Source organism: Heterodontus francisci, chromosome 41 (genome assembly GCF_036365525.1).
Source record: "Heterodontus francisci isolate sHetFra1 chromosome 41, sHetFra1.hap1, whole genome shotgun sequence".
In the NCBI taxonomy this organism is placed as follows: Eukaryota; Metazoa; Chordata; class Chondrichthyes; order Heterodontiformes; family Heterodontidae; genus Heterodontus; species Heterodontus francisci.
The window spans coordinates 19,204,863-19,226,487 of record NC_090411.1 but is presented as its reverse complement, the minus strand read 5'-3'; the positions used below and the strand labels follow the sequence as shown (position 1 = coordinate 19,226,487).

Sequence of the window (21,625 nt, the reverse complement as noted above, 5' to 3'; positions counted from 1 at the left end):
AATCAGGACGTGGGATTTATTTCCTTTTTTCTCTCTGGCTTGGGGGCCAAGGCCAGTTCTAACATCTTTACTGCTATCATCACTGAGATCTCAGCATAGATTTGGCATTAGACACAAGGCCTTCTGATCAGTATGGTCTTTCAGTATCAGACAGCTACTAAGTATTTATTTCTCATCTTAGTACAATAGAGTGCCTTTTCCTTCTAATTGAACATTATCCTGTTCATGTTGCTTTTTTAAAGCATGAGTGTTTTACTCTTTCTAACTGCATAGTAAGTAGTGCACTTTTATTGTACTTTTCTCTTTACAGCGTCTATGTGAAAATGCAGAAACCCAATGCAGCTATTCGGGATTGTGACAAAGCCATCAGCATCAATCCTGACTCGGCACAGCCTTACAAGTGGAGGGGTAAAGCACACAGGTGAGGGAGGGAAGGAGATGCTATTATTGCAATGAACTGTAAGGGTAGAAGGCTTGTGTACAACGGAAATAGAAAGGGATGTGAATGCTGTATGGCATTATGGGGCAAGAAAGATAAATGTGACAGTAGTCAGTACAGTAATGTTCAGAAAGCTAGCCTGCAGTGTTACCTTTAATAGTTCTTAATTCTGTGTTTTGTGTACCCTGGTTCAACATAGAAAGGAAGACTTGAATTTATATAGCACCTTTGACAATCTCAGGATGCCGCAAAGTGCTTTACAGCTAATGAAGTACTTTAGAAATGTACTCACCTATATAAGATCCACACGCAAATAGAGCTTCCCTATTAGATGCTGACTATTGCCCTTTTCAGACAATATTCATTTAAGTAGTTTCCCTATTTCCCTCCCTTGCTCTGACTGACTCCAGACTGGTGCTGGAGTGCGGTTAGAGGTGCAGCGTTCTTGCTGTACCTTCCCCCCAAGAAGCCACGTACGAGGCAGTGAATATTGTTAAGCATTTTGACTATTGAAGCTGAGCCACTTGATACCCGCTTTCTAGTAAAGCACTGGGTCTCCCAATGTCACCAGCTGCTCCAAACCCCACAATCACAGGCCTGGGTTGAGATCTTTCATAGAAAGAAAGATCTCAACCCAGGCCAGTAATCTGCTAACTCCACTTGAGCAGTGTAGTTAGTCAGTCCCCAGATAACAGAGTGTTCATCTGCCTTCCCTTTTGAGCAAGAAACTGATGGGAGAGGATCGACTTTGCTGATAACGATGTGACAACTGATTTCCGTTGTATGACCATATTGATCTTTGTAATTCCAATCTCTCTCTCAATGATATCCTTTCTTGTCAATTTCAAGTTATGAAAGTAAATTGCGCTGAATAAAGCATATAACTGCAGCTGTAGTTTATTTTCCCAGCCCTATTTTTCTCTCCTTTCTTGGCATTAAACTCATTAATGGAATACCGTTACATGGGCACTACATGCGTGAGCCTTGGCCAAGTGTGTCGGTGGGTATTTGAACACAGAGAACATCACGCTGCCCAATCCTGTCCTCACTCAGTGCCTACAACAGGAGTTATTGGGAGCTATAACTCTGACTGACTTTTTTTTTCTCTCAGTAAACCAGGGATGCTGAAGCCACCTGAACCCTGGCTAAGGTCAGCTAAGCCTGACATGCACCAAAAATTCAACCTGAAACCTTGCTGTTTCATTAAGACCAGCTACTAGCTGGTTAAACTCTCTCAGTCAAGGGATTCGTATCGTTATTATAGGTTATTTTCCCCTGTCCCTACACACAGTAAAGGAAGCCGAGCACATGTGATGGTTACTTCATAGCATTCTGTGATTCCAACAACTTTTAAGTAATAGGGTAATTTTTCATTTTGAAATAAGAGTGTGAACGCGCAGGTAAATTTTGCTTCTCATTAACTAAAGTTTTGTTCTCATTAGCAGCATGTGACCTAGTCATTCTGAAACTAGGGTCTTGAATCTGAACAAGGGAAACTATGCAGGTATGAGGGGCAAGTTGGCTACGGTGGATTGGGAAAATCCACTAAAATATTTGACAGTAGTAGGGCAATGGCTAATGTTTAAAGAAATAATATATGGTCTACAACAGATATAATATATTCCTCTAAGGCACAAACAGCCATTGGGAAAGGTGAATCAACCGTGGCGAACAAAAGAAGTTAAAGATTGCGTTAGATCAAAGGAAGTGCCTTATAGGGATGCCAGAAACAGTGGTAAGCCTGAGGACTGGGAGCAATTTAGAACCCAACAAATGATGACCAAGAAACTGATAAAGAAAGGGAAAAGAGAATATGAATGCAAGCTAGCGAAAAACATAAAGGCAGACTGTAAAAGCTTCTTTAGGTATGTGAAAAGGAAAAGATTAGCAAGGACAAATGTGGGCCCATTACAGGTGGAGACAGGAGAATTTATTGTATTATATTACTAAGGGGTAGTATTTGAAAAGTTAACAGGGTTGAAGGTTGATAAATTCCCTGGACCAGATGAGCCACATCCCAGAGTATTGAAGGAGGTGGCTATAGCTGGTGGATGCTGGTTATCTTTCAAATTTGTATAGATTCTGGAAAGGTTCCTGCAGACTGGAAAGTAGCAAGTGTACCCCAATATGTAAGAAGGGAGGGGGAGGAGATTGGAGAACTATAGACATGTTTGTTTGACATCAGTAGTAGGGAAAATGTTAGAACCTACTGTAAAGGATGTGATAACTGGACACTTAAAAAATGGTAAAATTGGGCAGAGTCAATATGGATTTATGAAAGGGAAATCATGTTTGACAAACCTGTTGGAGTTTTTTGAGGATGTTACTTGTAGCATAGATAAAGGATGTGTATTTGGATTTTCAGAAGGCTTTTGATAAGGTCCCATGCAAGAGGTTAGTAAACAAAATTAGAGCGCATGGAATTGGGGGTAATTTACTAGTATGGATTGAGAATTGGTCAACAGACAGAAAGCAGAGAGTAGGAATAAACGGGTCATTCTCAGGATGGCAGGCTGTTACTAGTGGGGTACTGTAAGGATCAGTGCTTGGCCACAGCTTTTCACAATCTATATAAATGATTTGGATGTGGGGACCAAATGTGATGTTTCCAAATTTGCTGATGAGACAAAACTAGGTGGGAAAGTGAGGAAGATGCAAGGAGGCTCGAGCGGATTTGAACAGGCTAAGAGAATGGGAAAGAACATGGCAGATGGCATATAATGTGAATAAATGTGACGTTATTCGCTTTGCTAGAAAAAACAATATTTCTTAAACAGTGAGAGGTTGGGAAGTGTCGGTGTCCAAAAGGACCTAGGTGTCCTTGTTCATGAGTCACTAAAAGCTAGCATGCAGGTGTAACAATCAGTAAAGAAGGCAAATGGTATGTTGGCCTTCATTGCAAGGGGATTTGAGTACAGAAGTAAATATGTCGCTGCAATTGTATAGAGCCTTGGTGTGACTGCACTTGAAGTATTGTGTACAGTTTAGGTTATCTAAGGAAGGATGTACTTGCCATGGAGGGAGTGCCAGACTGGTTCACCAGACTGTTCCCTGGGATGGCGGGATTGTTTTATGAGGAGAGATTGCAGAAACTGGGCCTGTATTCTCTAGAGTTTTGAAGAATGGGAGGTGACCTCATTGAAACTTATAAAATTCTTACAGGCTTGACAGGGTGGATGTAGATAGGATGTTCCCCCTGGCTGGTGAGTCTAGAGCCAGGGGACATAATCTCAGAATATGGGTCAGGCCATTTAAGACTGAGATGAGGAGGAATTTCTTTACTCAGAGGGGGGTGAATCTTTGGAATTCTCTACCCCAGAAGGCTGTGGAAGCTCAATCACTGAGCATGTTCAAGACAGAAATCAATAGAGTTCTGGAGACTAATGATATCGCAGGCAAGTGGCGTTGAGGTAGATGATCAGCCATAATCTAATTGAATGGCGGAGCAGGCTTGATGGGCTGAATGGCCTACTCCCCTGTTCCTAAGTCAATTCTAGTAACTATTGAGTGCAGTTAATGCTCGTACCAAAGCTGTGGGCTTGAGGGTTCCAGTTGTAAACCTTGCTGTTCTATACGATTCTATCAAACAGGTTGCTCGGACATTGGGAGGCAGCAGCACTGGATCTGGCCACAGCCTGTAAACTGGATTACGACGATGATGCCAGCTCCACACTGAAGGAGGTGCAACCTCGGGTAAGTGACCCCATGCTGGTCACTGTTTGTTGCTCAAAATTTGATTGGATTGGAGAATAGAAGAGTAAGACAGTAAAATAAGTTTGTAATTTATAGTTAAATTAAAAAGACTTGCATTTCTAAAACATCTTTCATGTCTTCAGGATGTCCCAAAGCGCTTTACAGCCGATGAGTTACTTTGAAATGCAGTCATTCTTGTAGGCAAATTAGATTTGTGTTGTGCCCGTCACCAAGTTGCTGTAGGGATTCAACGGTTGAATTGGTTTCTCTGACGCAACTTGGGGGAAAAAAGCTGAAAGATTATGTAGTTTTCAGATTAGCTTTTCCACGAAAAGCATTGTATGGAAGTGTTTTTAAAAATCTCATCCCTGTTTTCAATTCCCTCCTTGTACTCCTCTTTCCCTATCTCTGTAACCTCCTGCAGCCCTATACTCTCTGAGGTCGTTGCGCTTCTCCAATTCTGGCTTCTTGTGCAGTTTTAATAACTGCATCATTGGTGGCCGTGCCTTCAGCTGCTGAGGCCCTAAGCTCTGGAATTCCCTCCCTAAACCTCTCCACTGCTCTCTCCCCTCTTTTAAGATGCTCAATAAAATCTATCTCATTGATCAAGGTTTTGGTCACTGTTCCTAATATGGCTCAGTGTCAGACTTTGCAAATGCTCCTGTAAAGCGCCTTGGGGCGTTTTACTATGTTAAAGGCACTATGTGAATGCAAGTTGTTATTGTCTTGTGTGCTATTGTAATATGAAATAGAAACAGCTAATGCTGGAAATGTGCAACAGGTTAGTGGGCATCAGAATCTTTTTTGGAAACCTTCAAAGGTGAAGTTTGCCATCTGCTGTTTGAGACGCTGACAGATCTGTGCATTTTCTTTCTACTTCTGTTGGTACAGGCTAGTTTCAAAATATAAATTTTGTTGCATTCATACATGCCAGTCCAGAAAAGGGAAAAAAAAACACAGCTAGTAAATATGTGCTGTTAATTGTTGAGATATGCTACTGTCAGATTCCCCAGCACTTGAGTTTTAATTACTTTTTGTGAATTAGCAATGCTGTCTCTCCTGACCATCTAAGTGCCAGCTGATGTAGTACCAGCTGGTTTTCCAATCGCTACATGCTCCACTTCGATAACTAGTGGTATGATAACATAGTGATTATGTGACTGGACTAATAATTCAGTGAGTTCAAACCCCATCATGAAAGTTAGAAAATTTTCATTGTTTTTGTTGAAAAATTGGGACTCTGGAATTGTTGGATTGACATAAAAGCCCAAATGATTCACTGTCCTTTAGGATGGGAAACCTGATACCTTTACCTGTTCTGGCTTACATGTGACTCCAGTCCTACACCAGAGTGGTTGACTTGACTGAAGTGGCCAAGAAAGCCACTCTGTTGTATCAAATCAAGACATCTAAGAATGACTAATAAATGTAGGGCTTGTTGCATTACGAGAATGAAATTTAATTAAAAAACTGGAGACGTTTCAAATTAGAGCCATTATCTGTACCAAAGTACTCTACCAGCTGTTTACTTCAAACATGTACAGGTAGCTGGGGAAAGGTAAAATGCTGGCACTTTGAGTGTGTTTCTGGTTAAAAATGAACCTGTGGAATACAACAATAACCTGAATTTAGATGACACCTTCATTGTCGTAATAACATCCTAAGGCACTGAAACAAAATCTGACATAGAACCACAGATATTAGGACAGATTTTACAGCCAGTGAAGTACTTTTGAAGTGTAGTCACTGTTGCAAAGTAGGAATTTTTTAATTTATTTATTTAGAGATACAGCACTGAAACAGGCCCTTTGGCCCACTGAGTCTGTGCCGACCAACAACCACCCATTTATACTAATCCTACATTAATTCCATATTCCCTACCACATACCCACCATTCTCCTACCTCCTACCTATACTGGGGCAATTTACAATGGCCACCTATCAACCTGCAAATCTTTGGCTGTGGGAGGAAACCGGAGCACCCGGCGGAAACCCACAGGGTCACAGGGGGAACTTGCAAACTCTGCACAGGCAGTACCCAGAACTGAACCCGGGTCGCTGGAGCTGTGAGGCTGCGGTGCTAACCACTGCGCCACTGTGCCGCCCTAATGCGGCAGGCAGTTTGCACACAACAAGCTCCCACAAACAGCAATGTGATAATGACCAGATAATCTATTTTAGTGATGTTGATTGAGGGATAAATATTGTTTGGGACATTGGGGAGAACACCCTGCTCTTTGAAATAGTGCCATGGGATCTTTTGCATTCACCTGAGAGAGAAGACGGGGCCTCAGTTTGACCTCTCATCCGAATGAAGGGTGCCTCCAACAGTGCAGCACTCCCTCAGTACTGCACTAGCCTAGATTTATGTGCTCAAGTCTCTGGGGTGGCACTTGAACCCACAACCTTCTGACTCAGGCAAGAATGCTACAGCTAAGTCACTGGATAACGATCAAGAATGGAAGCTTAAGCTATGCTCGTTCTGGTGGAAGTCTAATCTTGAAGGTAAACTTGTAAGTGGCAAGACTGATTGAATTAAAAGGTTCTGCTAAATGAGCTTGTGTGAATTCTGTCATCTTTCAATCTATGCTGCAGCTCCTTGTACAAGTGGCTGGGGAAAGAAGTGTTGAATGCAGGGCCTAAAACCAGCAAATGCAGCAGTGCAGAGTGAAATTTGTAATGGCAATATACTGATGGACCCAAGAGTACAGCTAACTGTCTGTGGCAGGAGTGCACTGTACTGTACTGTTGTGTCACATTGCAGAACACAATTTCTGAAATGGCGAGTTCATGACTCATGAGGAATGTGATGTAATGCCACTCCTTCCTTCCTGTTTCTTCTCCCGCCAGCTACAATACTGGCATCTACCCAGCAATGCAGGCAGGTAGTGCAGGAGTTCCCTGTGGCCATCCTCCTCTCAAACATGTATACTGCTTTGGATACTGTTGGGGGGGGAATGACCTCCCAGGGGAAGGCAGCAACAGCCAAGTTTGTGGCACCACGGAGGGCTCTGCTGCACAGCAGGGGAGGAAAAGGGGTGGAAGAGCTATAGTGATAGGGAATTCTATCGTAAGGGGTGCAGATAGGCGTTTCTGTGGCTGCAAACAAGACTCCAGGATGATATGTTGCCTCCCTGGTGCTAGGGTCAAGGATGTCACTGAGCGGCTGCAGGACATTCTGAAGGGGGCGGGTGAGCAGTCAGAGGTCGTGAAACACATTGATACCAACAACATAGGCAGAAGGAGTGATGAGGTCCTGCAACAAGAATTTAGGGAGCTAGGTAGCAGATTAAAAAGCAGGACCTCAAAGGTTATAATCTCTGGATTATTCCCTGTGCCACGTGCTAGCGAGTATAGGAATAGGAGGATAGAGCAAATGAATGCATGGCTGAGGAGATGGTGCAGGAGGGAGGGCTTTAGGTTCCTGGATCACTAGGTCTGTTTCTGGCAAAGTCGGGACCTGTACAAGTTGGACGGGTTGCACTTGCACCGGAATGAGACCAACATCCTTGCTAGAAGGTGTGCTAATGCTGTTGGGGGGGTTTAAACTAATTTGGCAGGGGGATGGGATAGAGTGGAGAAACAGTAGGGGATGAGGCACAGCCAAATATAGAAGAGAAACTGAGTCAGTCTGGAAGGCAGAGCAAATATAGACCTGTTAAGGCACAAGTGAAAAATACAAAGTTGGATTGCATTTACTTTAATGCAAGGAGTCTTACTAATAAAGCAGATGAATTGAGAGCATTGATTAGCACATGGGATTATGATATTGCTGTCACAGAGACATGGCTGAAGGAGGGGCAGGACTGGCAACTCAATATTCCAGGGTATAGAATCTTTAGGCGTGATAGGGGAGGGGATAAAAGAGGAGGTGGCATTGCACTGTTGATCAAAGAGTCAATTACTGCAGTGAGGAGGGATGATATCTTAGAAGGTTCCTCAAATGAGGCCATATGGATAGAACTTAAGAACAAAAGGATGGCAATCACTTGGCTGGGCGTGTACTACAGGCCTCCAAACAGTCAGGGAGAGATAGAGGAACAGATATAGGCAAATCTCAGAGAGGTGTAAAAATAATAGGGTAATAATAGTAGGGGATTTCAACTTACCTAATATCAACCGGGATAGTCTTAGTGCAAAAGGCTTAAAGGAGGTGGAATTCTTAAAATGCATACAGGAGAGCTTTTTGAGCCAGTACGAGGAAAGTCCTACATGAGAAGGGACTGTATTGGGCCTAATCCTAGGGAATGAAGCTGGACAAGTGGTAGAAGTATTAGTGGGGGAGCATTTCGGGGATAGTGACCATAAATGTAAGATTTAAGGTAGTTATGGAAAAGGACAAAGACGGGCCAGAAATAAAGGTACTGAATTGGGGGAAGGCCAATTTCAATTTGATAAAACAGGATCTGGCCAAAGTGGACTGGGAGCAGCTACTGGTAGGAAAGTCCACATCAGGCGAGTGGGAGGCATTCAAAGAGGAAATAGTGAGGGTTCAGAGCCAACATGTACCCATTAAGGTGAAGGGTAGGACCATCAAGTCCAGGGAACCCTGGATGTCAAGGGATATAGAGTATTGGATCAGTTTAAAAAAAAAAGGAGGCTTACGGCAGATTTGGAGCACTGAAAACAGCGGCGGCATTAGAGGAGTATAGAAAGTGTAGGGGGGTACTTCCAAAAGTAATTAGGAGAGCAAAGAGGGGACATGAAAAAACATTTGTGGGCAAGATAAAGGAAAATCCTAATATACTTATAAAATGTCTTAAGGGCAAGAGGATAACCTAGGAAAGAGTAGGACCCAATAGGGACCAAAATGGCAATCTGTGTGTGGAGCCAGAGGACATAGGTGAGGTTTTAAATGATTACTTTTCATCTGTTTTCAGTGTGGAGAACGACGATGTAGGTGTAGAAATCAGGGAGGGGGATTGCGAAAAACTTGAACGTATTAATATTGAAAGGGAGGAAGTATTAAATGTTTTAGCGGGCTTAAAAGTGGATAAATCCCCAGGCCCAGATGAGATGTATCCCAGGCTGTTATGTGAAGCAAGGGAGGTGATAGCAGGGGCTCAAACACAAATTTTCAGATCCTCTCTGGCCACGGGGGAGGTGCCAGAGGACAGGAGGACAGCGACTGTGGTACCATTATTCAAGAAGGATAGCAGGGATAAACCAGGTAAATACAGGCCGGTGAGTCTAACATCAGTGGTTGGGAAACTATTGGAAAAAATTCTGTGGGACCGGATTAATCTCCACTTGGAGAGGCAGGGAATAATCAGGGATAGTCAGCACGGCTTTGTCAGGGGGAGATTGTATCTAACTAACTTGATTGAATTTTTCAAGGAGGTGACTAGATGTGTAGATGAGGGTAAAGCAGTTGATGTAATCTACATGAACTTCAGTAAGGCTTTTGATAAGGTCCCGCATGGGAGATTGGTTAAGAAGGTAAGAGCCCATGGGATCCAGGGCAATTTGGCAAATTGGATCCAAAATTGGCTTAGTGGCAGGAAACAGAGGGTAATGGTCGAGGGTTGTTTTTGCGAGTGGAAGCCTGTGACCAGTAGTGTACCAGAGGGATCGGTGCTGGGACGCTTGCTGTTTGTAGTGTACACTAATGATTAGACGTGAATACAGGAGGTATGATAAGTATGTTCACAGATGATATGAAAATTGGTGGTGTCGTAAATAGCCTTGGATCATAGGATGATATAGATGGGCTGGTAAGATGGACGGAGCTGTGGCAAATGGAATTTAATCCTGAGAAGTGTGAGGTGATGCATTTTGGGAGGACTAACAAGGCAAGGGAATATACAATGGATGGTAGGACCCTAGGAAGTACAGAGGGTCAGAAGGACCTTGGTGTACTCATCCATAGATCACTGAAGGCAGCAGCACAGGTAGATAAGGTGGTTAGGAAGGCATATGGGAAATTTGCCTTTATTAGCCGAGACATAGAATATAAGAGCAGGGAGGTGTTGATGGAGCTGTATAAAATGCTAGTTAGGCCACAGCTGGAGTACTGTGTACAGTTCTGGTTGCCACACTATAGGAAGGATGTGATTACACTGGAGAGGGTGCAGAGGAGATTCACCAAGATGTTGACTGGGCTGGAGCATTTCAGCTATGAAGAGAGACTGAAAAGGCTAGGGTTGTTTTCCTTAAAACAGAGAAGGATGAGGGGGGTCCTGATTGAGGTATACAAAATTATGAGGGGCATTGATAGGTTAGATAGGAAGAGACTTTTTCCCTTAGCGGAGGGGTCAATAACCAGGGGGCATAGATTAAGATAAGGGACAGGAGGTTTAGAGGGGATTTGAGGAAAAACATTTTCACCCAGAGGGTGGTCGGAATCTGGAATACACTGCCTGAAGAGGTGGTAGAGGCAGGAACCCTCACAACATTTAAGAAGTATTTAGATGAGCACTTGAAACTTCATAGCTTACAAGGCTATAGGCCAAGTGCTGGAAAATGGGACTAGAATAGTTAGGTGGTTGGTGGCTAGCACAAACACAATGGGCGGAAGGGCCTCTTTCTGTGCTGTATAACTCTATGAATGTGAAAAATTGCCCAGGTATGCAGGACAAATCCAATTTGGCCAATTACCGCCCTATCAGTCTACTCTCGATCATCAGCAAAGTGATGGAAGGAATCGTCGACAGTGCTATCAAGCAGCACTTGCTCATGAATAACCTGCTCACTGATGTTCAGTTTGGGTTCCGCCAGGGCCACTCAGCTCCTGACCTCATTACAGCCTTGGTCCAAACATGGACAAAAGAACTGAACTCCAGAGGTGAGGTGAGAGTGACTGCCCTTGATATCAAGGTAGCATCAAGGAACCCTAGCAAAACTGGAGTCAATGGGAATCGGGGTAAAATGCTCTGCTGGTTGGAGTCATACCTAGCACAAATGAAGATGGTTGTGGTTGTTGGAGGTCAATCATCTCAGTCCCAGGACATCACTGCAGGAGTTCCTCAGGGTAGCGTCTTAAGTCCAACCATCTTCAGCTGCTTCATCAATGACCTTCCCTCCATCATAAGGTCAGAAGTGGGGATTGCACTGCTGATTGCACAGTGTTCACCATTCGCAACTCCTCAGATACTGAAGCAGCCCATGTCCAGATGTAGCAAGATCTGGACAACATCCAGGCTTGGTACGATAAGTGGCAAGTAACATTCGTGGCAAACAAGTGCCAGGCAATGACCATCTCAAACAAGAGAAAATCTAACCATCTTTCCTTGATGTTCAATGGCATTACCATCGCTGAATTCCGCACTATCAAATCCTGGGGGTTACCATTGACCAGAAACTGAAGTAGACCAGCCGTATAAATGCTGTGTCTACAAGAGCAGGTCAGAGGCTGGGAATTCTGTGGCAAGTAACTCATCTCCTGACTCCCCAAAGCCTGTCCACTATCTACAAGGCACAAGTCAGGAGTGTGATGGAATACTCTCCACTTGCCTGGAGGGGTGCAGCTCCAGGAGCACTCAAGAAGATCGACACCATCCAGGACAAAGCAGCTGCTTGATTGGCACCCCATCCACCACCTTCAACATTCACTCCTTTCACCACCTATGCACAGTGTGCATCATCTACAAGATGCATTGCAGCAGCTCACCAAGGCTCCATCGACAGCACCTTCCAAACACGCGACCTCTACCATCTAGAAGAACAAGGGCAGCAGATGCATGGGAACACCACCACTAGCAAGTTCCCCTCCAAGTCACACACCATCCTACTTGGAACTATATTGCCATTTCTTCACTGCTGGGTCAAAATCCTGGAACTCCCTTCCTAACAGCACTGTTGGTGTACGTACCCAACATGGACTGCAGCGGTTCAAGAAGGCAGCTGACCACCACCTTCTCTAGGGTAATTAGGGATGGGCAATAAATGCTGGCCCTGCCAGCGATGCCCACATTCCACAAATGAATAAAAAAAAACACTTGCCAAAAGAGAGGGGCAGGCATTCTATCTACGTCTCATAATGTCTGCCTCTTCCTATGGTTGGAAGGAAGACAAGAATGGGAATTGGCCATTCAGCTCCTCAAGCCTGATCCGTCATTCAGTGAGATCATGGCTGATCTGCGACCTAATGCCGTAGACCCACCTTTGCCCCATAAACCTTAATACCTTTTGGATAACAAAAATCTTGCATCAATTGTCGTTTGCTAAAGAGTGTTCCAAATATTTACCACCCTTTGAGTATATAAGTGTTTCCTAATTTCACTCCTGAAAGGACTGGCTGTAATTTTTAGATTCTTGCTCCTAGTTCTAGTCTCCCCAGCTAGCAGGTATAGTTTCTGCATTTAGAGGAAATATACATTTATCCCTCTTTATAATATATGAACATAAACCATAAAATATATGATGCTCAGTCTTGGGGTGAGGATCATGCTATAGCTTCTTTCATCTACACCCATCAGTTTAAAAAAAATAAAAATTTTAAAACCCTCTGAACCCAAAACCTGTCTCAGATCTGCAGTGGATGTGACTGTCTTTGTGGATGTTAGCTGGAGCAGATTGTAAGGTGATGAGCAGGATGTATTTATTATAAGAAAGGATCATACATTAAATGTTTCAACCAAATGTTTTCTTAGGCCCAAAAGATTATAGAGCACAGAAGAAAATACGAAAGGAAACGTGAAGAGAAACTTCTCCAGGAACGAATGGAACGGGCCAAAAAAGCAAAGGAGGAACATGAGAAAGCACGTAAGGTAAGTGGCAAGGTGTTGGAAATCATTTTCATTTCCTTTCCTCCAATTTTTTCCTCTTCCTGTCCTGAAGGCACAGATTCTTGCTGCAAAGTATGTGGGTGTACTGGCTACTTTGAACACCTCAGTCAAATATCCATTTACGTGCAAATCTTCTCAGTGAATGTCGACAGCCTTTTGATTTATGGGGGTCTGTGCAGCTGTCCTCAGTGCCCATGCATACACTTCTTAACAAGAGTCACTGGGTAGCAGTAGTGGGTGCGACCCCTGACTTTATATAGGTGTACAGCACAAAAACAGGCCATTCGGCCCAATTGGTTCATGCCAGCCTTGTCACCCATCTTTATCTTACCTCATCAATAAAACTTAAAACAACAGGACCTTTTTTTTAATATTATGGTTTATAAAGAAATATCTTTTGAAATGGGTAGCCGAGTGTAATTTTTCAGTAAATCTATTCCTATCTGAGAACACTGTTGTAAAGAAAAGCAGCAAATGCTGGAAAACAGCGAGTCAGGCACCATCTGTGGAGGCACGATTAGAAATACATAGCAATATAAGTTAGATTTGGCAGCCATAAAAGATGACCGAAAAGCTGGGAAATCTTTGAAGAAATATTGTAGGAATATATGTGTAAGTATAAACAGTTCAAGCTGCACTTTGGATCTACTTTTAAACCTTCAGCTTTGCAACACAAAGTCATAGGACTGTTATTTTTTAATATCAACATAGGGAAAGTCTTGGGATTATACAAGTCCCAAATAACGCATAATTTAGACTTGCAAGACCATCTGGATCTCAATAAGAGTACTGCCAGATTTGTCACTAACTTAGAAAGTTGGTACCAATATGCTTCTCATAACTCGTACCTCAGCCTAGTGCCTGATAATTCAAAATGCTCTCTCCAGCCAATACTCAGGTTTGAAAGATGAAAATCTGTATTTACTGCTAGATGATTTTCAAAGTTCGAATAGAGATAGTATGAAAATTTCACACACGCATACTTGACTGAAATCCTGGTGACAATATTGGTGCATCCATACAAGCCAGGTCTAACTGTAGGAAATTTCCCTGACACTAGGATACCAATAAGGCGCTACATAAGAGAGGAAGATTTAAAGTAATTAGGCTATTTTTGTTGTTTCACAATTATAAATTTAAAAAAATTATAAAACAGAAAATAAACAGCTGTTTTTAAAATTTTAGATTACAACCTAAAAAAAAGCTCTTATTGCCAAGCATTTGCAATTACAAAAATACCTTTAACCATAAAATAAATCTAGCATATATAATACCAAAAGTCCAAAACTGTGTCACAAAGGCAAAGATAGGGAAGTGGATACCCAACTATGCAGCAAGAGCTGGAGAAAGGTGACCAAATTCCTCAGCAAAGAGAGGGTTTTTGGGAAGGGTTTTAAATGAAGACTGGCAAAAGAGACCAGGGAAGTCTCAAACCCAACCCAGGAGCTCTGAGGCCACTTCCTAGCTGAGCTTATCTAACCTTTTGCACAGACCAAAAAATCAAGCCTGGGAATTTCCTGCAGTGCATTGCTTAGTACTTCACTGAGTAGTCTTGGGTGCTCCATCTGAGGAATGGGTGTTTTTAGACAAATCATACAAAATAAGTAGAATTTTTGCATTGAAGTCAAGACAAAAGTTGACATTTGGGATTCCGAACTTGAAGAAAGAACATTGCATTTGGCTTCTCATCCTCTGCACATCCCAAAGTAATTAACAGCCAATGAATCCTTTCTATTAAAGTACACTCATTGTTGCATAAATGTGCCAGCCAATTTACACTCAGCAGGATCCTGCATGCAGCACATGAGACGTATGGCCAGTTAATTTTATTTTTTGTGGTCGAGGGGCGAGTGTTTTGGGACACTACAAGCTCCCTGCTCTCAATATGGTGCTTTGGGATCTTTTACATCCACATTAGCAAGCAATCTAATGCCACATCTGAAAGAACTGCACTGAATCGTCAGCCCAGATTAAATGTTCGAGTCCTGAGTGGGTTTGAACCTTCTGGCTTGAAGGAGAGTGCGGCCACTGAGACGCCTGAAGCACGGAAGTGAGTTGGCTTAAAAACTGAAATGAACCTTAAAATGTAATCAGAAAATGGAGTGAGCTGGCCTGTTTAGAGATTTCGTTGGTATGCTATGCTGTTATGAAGGTGCTGGGCTGAAGTTCAAATACACTGGCAGCCTCTGTTATCTGTCCTCTGCTTTTTTTCCCTGACTCTCGCTTCTGGAGTTATTTTGACCATTTCCCATGGAAATGATTAAGATGAATTACTTTAAAATGTGTTGTAATGGGACAGGGCTGGTGGGTCAGTTACATTTTGGACTGTCAGTTTGACTCAGCATGTTAAAGACAATGAAACATCATTTGATATTCCACTGACTGTTCACCCTCATGCTGTTGTAATACTACTCATCTGAGCAGAGCAGGGATCATTGCCAAGTTAGGATGTTGCATTCTCTTCTAGGGAGTGGGATAGCTAATTTTGACTCCAATCTGGCACTGCAATTTGTTTCTTTGAAAAAAAAAGACGTTAAAAAGCTAAACTGGCTTTTGGAAATTGGATGCTGCACAGGCTTTTGGAAAGATTGAGATAATTGTGTGAAAGACTTAAATATTCAGTTCAGATCGCAAGGGCACGCTATTGTTGAATTGTTCGTCATAATATTATAGAATTAGATGTAGGACAGTGGGAGTCAAATCTGATGAGTGGCTCCAATCAATGTCTCTGAACCTGAGAAAGTATCTATGGCAGTGTGGGATTTGTAACAGAGACCTGAAATGGTAACTGTCAGTAAACTGTGGGAGCATATAGCTGAGTGCCTGGCAATCAGGAACTGGAGCCGTTTGTGTTTATATATTCTTTTGTATGGTAATGTTTTTAGACCCAGTAGATTCTCCTTGTGGTGTTCAGTAAAGTCCATTCCACGACAATATGAAAGACACAATTCAGCATAGCAGTGATCGTGGCGTGAAGCAGGGCTGTGTTCTCGCACCTACATTGTTTGGGATCTTCTTCTCCCTGCTGCTCTCACATGCGTTCAAGTCTTCAAAAGAAGGAATTTTCCTCCACACAAGATCTGATGGCAGGTTGTTCAACCTTGCCCATCTTAGAGCCAAGACCAAAGTACGGAAGGTCCTCATCTTTGCTGACGATGCTGCATTAACATCCCACACTGAAGAGTGTCTGCAGAGACTCATCGACAGGATTGCGGCTGCCTGCAACGAATTTGGCCTAACCATCAGCCTCAAGAAAACAAACATCATGGGACAGGACGTCAGAAATGCTCCATTCATCAACATCGGCGACCACACTCTGGAAGTGGTGCAAGAGTTCACCTACCTAGGCTCAACTATCACCAGTAACCTGTCTTCTTGATGCTTTCTGCATGGGAAAGGCGTCCACTGCTATGTCCAGACTGACCAAGAGAGTGTGGGAAAATGGCGCACTGACACGAACACAAAAGTCTGAGTGTATCAAGCCTGTGTCCTCAGTACCTTGCTCTACTGCAGCGAGACCTGGACAACGTATGTCAGCCGAGAGCGACGTCTCAATTCATTCCATCTTCGCTGCCTCCAGAGAATCCTTGATGTCAGGTGGCAGGACCGTATCTCCAACGCAGAAGTCCTCGAGGCGGCCAACATCCCCAGCATATACACCCTACTGAGCCAGCGGCACTTGAGATGGCTTGGCCATGTGAACTGCATGGAAGATGGCAGGATCCCCAAAGACACAGCAAGCTCGTCATTGGTATCAGACCCACCGGCCGTCCATGTCTCTGCTTTAAAGATGTCTGCAAATGCGACATGAAGTCCTGTGACATTGACCACAAGTCGTGGGAGTCAGTTGCCAGTGATCGCCAGAGCTGACGGGCAGCCATAAATACGGGGCTAAAGTGTGGCGAGTCGAAGAGACTTAGCAGTTGGCAGGAAAAAAGACAAGCGCAAGAGGAGAGCCAACTGTGTAACAGCCCCGGCAACCAATTTTATCTGCAGCGCCTGTGGAAGAGTCTGTCACTCTAGAATTGACCTTTATAGCCACTCCAGGCGCTGCTTCACAAACCACTGACCACCTCCACCTCTCGAGACAAGGAGGCATCAAAGACATGTTAAATAAAGTTGAATTTAGTGACTGGCATTTGATGATCTGATATCTGAATGGTTCGTGACGTGTATTCAATAAAATAACTGGCATCAAAGATTCTGAATGGAGGATCTGGACTCCAAGAGGATCTCCGTGGTCTGGGTTCAGCTACTTTTAGCTTGTGCAGTATCCATTCTGAGTGAATGTGATTTCTAGTTTTTCTAGCCTATTTGTGGTCCACTAACATTTGTTGCTCTGTTTCAGGAGGAAGAGGCTCGGCGTCCTGGCGCAGCTGGATTTGGTGGTTTCCCAGGTTTGTTTTACTGTGGTTTTCTTTGTACTCGCTTTTCAGAAAACAAAGGGTGAACATTTCAGCTCATTGGAGACTGTGTTTAAGGCAACTGTGAGGAACATGACACCTGACCAGGGACTCACCCTCACACTGTCATGCTGGACAAATCCTTCTGACCACTCCCCTTAATTACATCTGACCTCCACATTTTAGGGGAAAAAAATGGCCAATCAAACTGAGGGATGCCAATACTGGGGGTGAAATACTTTGCACTTCTAGAATCTTTATTAGTGTTCTTTAGTGACAAGATGCTTTCTGTAGCCAGTGGGTGCTGGGTGGAAATTGTTCTGCTTTTTTTCCACACTTAGCCTCCCTTCTAATTTAGTTTATGTTAATGTTTAGCAGTTTGAATTGGTAACCCACCCTTGAAATTTTAATGCTTTGAGAGGCACTTGATTTGGCTCGCTGCTATTACCAGCTGATTACAAAATGGCAGCCTCCCCAAGTCAGACTTGGTCCTTCTACTCTGCCAGCAATGTGTACACCGCCGGTAGGGCATTTTTAAAAGTTATTTTTTCTGTTTTCTCGCTCCCTTGTCTGAAGGTGCTGACTGTTACTGAGCTACAGCTTCATGGGCACCAGCAACTTTCCAGAAGTGGCTGTTTTTCATTATGCCGTCCCAGACAATGAACATCCGTATGCTATTCAACAACAGATGTGGACACGATGGGCCGAATGGCCTCCTTCTGTCCTGTAAATTCCTGCGATTCTTTGAATAGTGAGCCAAGTTTGATCCTGTTCTTGCCCAGTCGTCATGTACAGTCTGTCCGGCAGGGGTCAGTGGATCAAGAGCTCTGGCAGGTTCTGCCCCAAGCCCTTCCATCCCCAGCCTTGCTAGGCCAGGGGTGGAGTGTTGCTACTGCTGCCCAAGTTAAGATCAGATAACCTGACACATACCAGTTATTTCCCATGTTAGCTATTCTGGCTTGTGAGACAAGCAGTGAATGTAGAATTATGGGCACTTTTGTGCCAGCAATTGGAGAAGAGTTCCAGTTTGTCTGAACTGAATTTGACCCCAGGATAATGTCGAAACCCACTGTGCTTGCTGCTCATATATTCATGACAAATAAGCTGATGTTGAATTTGATCCTTTGTTCTAGAGCAAGTTCTTAAAGCTTAGATTTGGCTGCATTTTGAATTTAAACACAGTCGACTCTGTTCTAGTGCATTCTTAGTCGTGTGATAGTTTAAAACGGTCTCTCTCCGCTTGTGTAAACCAGTGTCTTTTGAATTGTCCTCTTGTCTCCTATATTGTATATGGAAAACTACGTCTGTTCAATTAGAGCTCTGTTCCATCAACCATGGAGAGAGGTCATTGCACGTGTACCGCTCCATAATCTCCTTGTCCTTGAATTCAGCGTTACCTTTAATATATTGTGATTTCCTGTCTACAGGTGGTGCTGGCAGTTTTCCAGGAGGAATGCCTGGAATGGGAGGAATGCCTGGTCTAAATGATCTACTTGGTGACCCAGAGGTGCTGGCAGCTATGCAGGTAAACTGTAGGCATAGTCAATCTTGCATTACAGTCTCACCGTACAATTAGGTATACAGTTGCTGCTCACTAATCCACTGGAAGCCAGAGTCACCACTGCATTGATGAGTAGTCGAGGAATTGGATTTGAATCCTGTTGTTTGAGCCCTTGTGGTCTCTGATCGAAATGATGCTGGGTCACTACATAGCATATGGAGGTCAAATTGTTGACCTGACTTGTTGCAGGATGTAAACAGTGAACCCCTTTTCAAATTGTCATAGAGTTATTGTAAGATGTGAATACCCAGCTCAGAAAACTGCTGCTTTTGGTTAACTTCTGTTGCAGAGCAGCAGGATGTGTGTTGTGCCGTGAGGTACTTGTTCTCTCTTCCCTCCTCATCCCCCACCCATGCCATAAAGGGGACATTTGAGGTTTGTTCAGCTGCTCTGCACAATCTCCTATTGGTTTGTTATAGGCCAAAGAGCAGCATTTGGTTAGGAAATGGCGAGGAATGTTTCCACTGCACCTTACCCTTCCTGTTCTGAAGGTGGTGACATATCCTGGACTGCACCTCCACATGCAGTTGCTTAGCTTGATCCCTCCCCAAATGGTCATTTTCATATGACTATGAGTTGGTTGGGGGTGAATCAGGAGAATTGAACCATCACTGGTATTATCAGTATGTGCACTTTGAGTGGTAGCCCCTGCATAGTGATCTGGAGTGAGAGCTCAGTGTGATTGCCAACCTGGGACTCCTGAGGCCACCTCTGATCCCCTGCCCCCCTCACAGTACCACTTTGCCTGAGATCTTTCAACTCTCCACAGGTGGGTGATCGATTCAGGACCTTTCTTAACACTGCATGCTGCAATCCTCATTCAGCCAGAGGGAAGCTGGAAGCAGAGTAAACCCCCCCCCCCAAAAAAAACTACCGTCAGCCTTAAACCGCATGCATGTGTTTTGGCATTTCCGGTGTGTTTAAGCATTATTTTGAAATGTTTTCTCTGCAGGATCCTGAGATAATGGCAGCATTCCAAGACGTGGCCCAGAACCCAGCGAACATCTCAAAATACCAGAACAACCCCAAGGTGATGAATTTCGTGGGAAAACTGTCATCTAAATTTGGTGCCAAGCCGTAAAGAAGCAGATCACTGAATGTTCCAAATAACATTGATTAGAAACCCCCTGACCCCATGCACTACTCCTGTATCTATATATACCTCCCAGTGTTCAGATCAGAGTAGCATGCTATATTTTTGCGTCTTTTTCTTAAAAATTTTGATTTGATTTTTTTTTTGGAATTAAACAGTAAAAAAATGTTGCTCTTGCACGGAAACTGTCATGCTGCTTATTGTCTGCAGTGACCCAGGTCTGTAAACAGGTTGAATGTCAGTAACACAAAGGCTGGGAATCTTGAACCTTTTCACTAACAAACACCAGGGACATTTAATTCCTTTGTTGCTATTTTAGCAAACCAATTAATACTAAAATAAATCGATTAAAATTGTAGATTGGAAGAATTAATACAAACACACTGCCTGTGTTTTTAAAAAAAAACCCATGGGGAGCAAATGGAACCTGTGTGAGTGTTCATGTTCTGCAGAGACCAGACCTTGACGTGTTTCTAACCTATTATTGGCATAGTGTAAGCAGGCAGTTTCCATTTGCAGCATGGGATAAAGCTGGTAGACACTTGTTACATCTATTTTAGATTTTTTAAAAAACATTATTGACCCTTGATGCTATAGTAGGTAACAATGTATTGCCGAGAGGAGGTTTATTCCCCAGTCTGCTGAGCTATCTCTAAGGACACACGTTTGAGTGCTCTGGTGCCCTTGGACTACATTGGTGAGAAATCCACTCCTCGCTATCCAGTGCTTTCTGCTGCAAGTGAATATAAAGAGAATCTGGGTGGACTTTGCATTTAATGGTCAAATAGCTTAGGCACCTGAGCACATACATTAAAAATGACATCCTGGCAGACCTATCAGTGGGCTGTGAATGCCTGTAGAACTCCAGCCAAGGATAAGTCAGTGTCTACTTAAGTACGACAGTCTCTCCTGGTTAGATGTCACTGGAGAAAGGATTAAAGTTGGACACCAGTGAATGAGTATTCAGTCTGAGGGGGGAGACCTTATTGCCCATCCTGCCAGAACAGCCTAGACTGAACTTGCTCATCTCTTCCTGGCTGTTTAGGGGTAAGAGTAGTTTATTCCCTGCTAGGCAGTGCTTGGTTGGCAAAAGTTAAAACCTTAGTCTTTATTACTCAGCATACAACATTGAGCACCTTGTGTGGAATAGCTCTGAGAGGTCACCAATAAGCTAATTGGTTCTCAAATTTCAATAGATTACAGGTATTTCTCTCTTTCTCCCAGTAACAATGAATGCTCTTTGAAAAGGAGGTAGATGAATATCTGGCTAGGGATATTATGGATGTAAATATCAAGCGAGAGCTCTGGTTATTCTGATACTCACTACGTTCATTTGCCTCCTTCAGAAGATTAAATTCTGATTATTCCATGATTGTGTTAATTGCATATTATCTACAATAAGCCAGTTTTGATTAGACTTTTTCCGAGACTAATTTCTTATGAACAATAAGTTTATATATAAACTTACAGGAACAGCTTCTACTAGTTTGGCAGTGGGCCAGGCAGAATAGGTGGAGAATTTTAACACTTGTGGTGGATCCCAGTAAACTAGAGGTATGACTATATAAACATTTATATTGGTGAAGGGGCAGTACCTTGTTAACTGAGTTAAGTATTCTGTCCTTTTACCTTCTCTTCCCTGTCTCTGTCAAAATGAACCATGGTTTGAAATACCATTGAAACAGACTACCCCTCCAGTCATCTGAATGA

The 21,625-nt window shown here is 43.3% G+C and overlaps 1 protein-coding gene across 1 annotated transcript in view; it reads left to right on the top strand.

Annotated features, from left to right (window-relative positions):
* Positions 1-21,284, top strand: part of st13 (ST13 Hsp70 interacting protein) — a 44,060-nt gene extending 22,776 nt beyond the window's left edge. Inside the window, exons 7-12 of the mRNA XM_068019403.1 lie at positions 311-421; positions 4,030-4,132; positions 12,724-12,840; positions 17,207-17,255; positions 18,689-18,786; positions 19,775-21,284. Of these exons, the coding sequence (XP_067875504.1) occupies positions 311-421; positions 4,030-4,132; positions 12,724-12,840; positions 17,207-17,255; positions 18,689-18,786; positions 19,775-19,903 (607 nt within the window). The 3' untranslated portion in view covers positions 19,904-21,284. The remainder of the gene's footprint in view (positions 1-310; positions 422-4,029; positions 4,133-12,723; positions 12,841-17,206; positions 17,256-18,688; positions 18,787-19,774) is intronic.
* Positions 21,285-21,625: the final 341 nt, after the last annotated feature.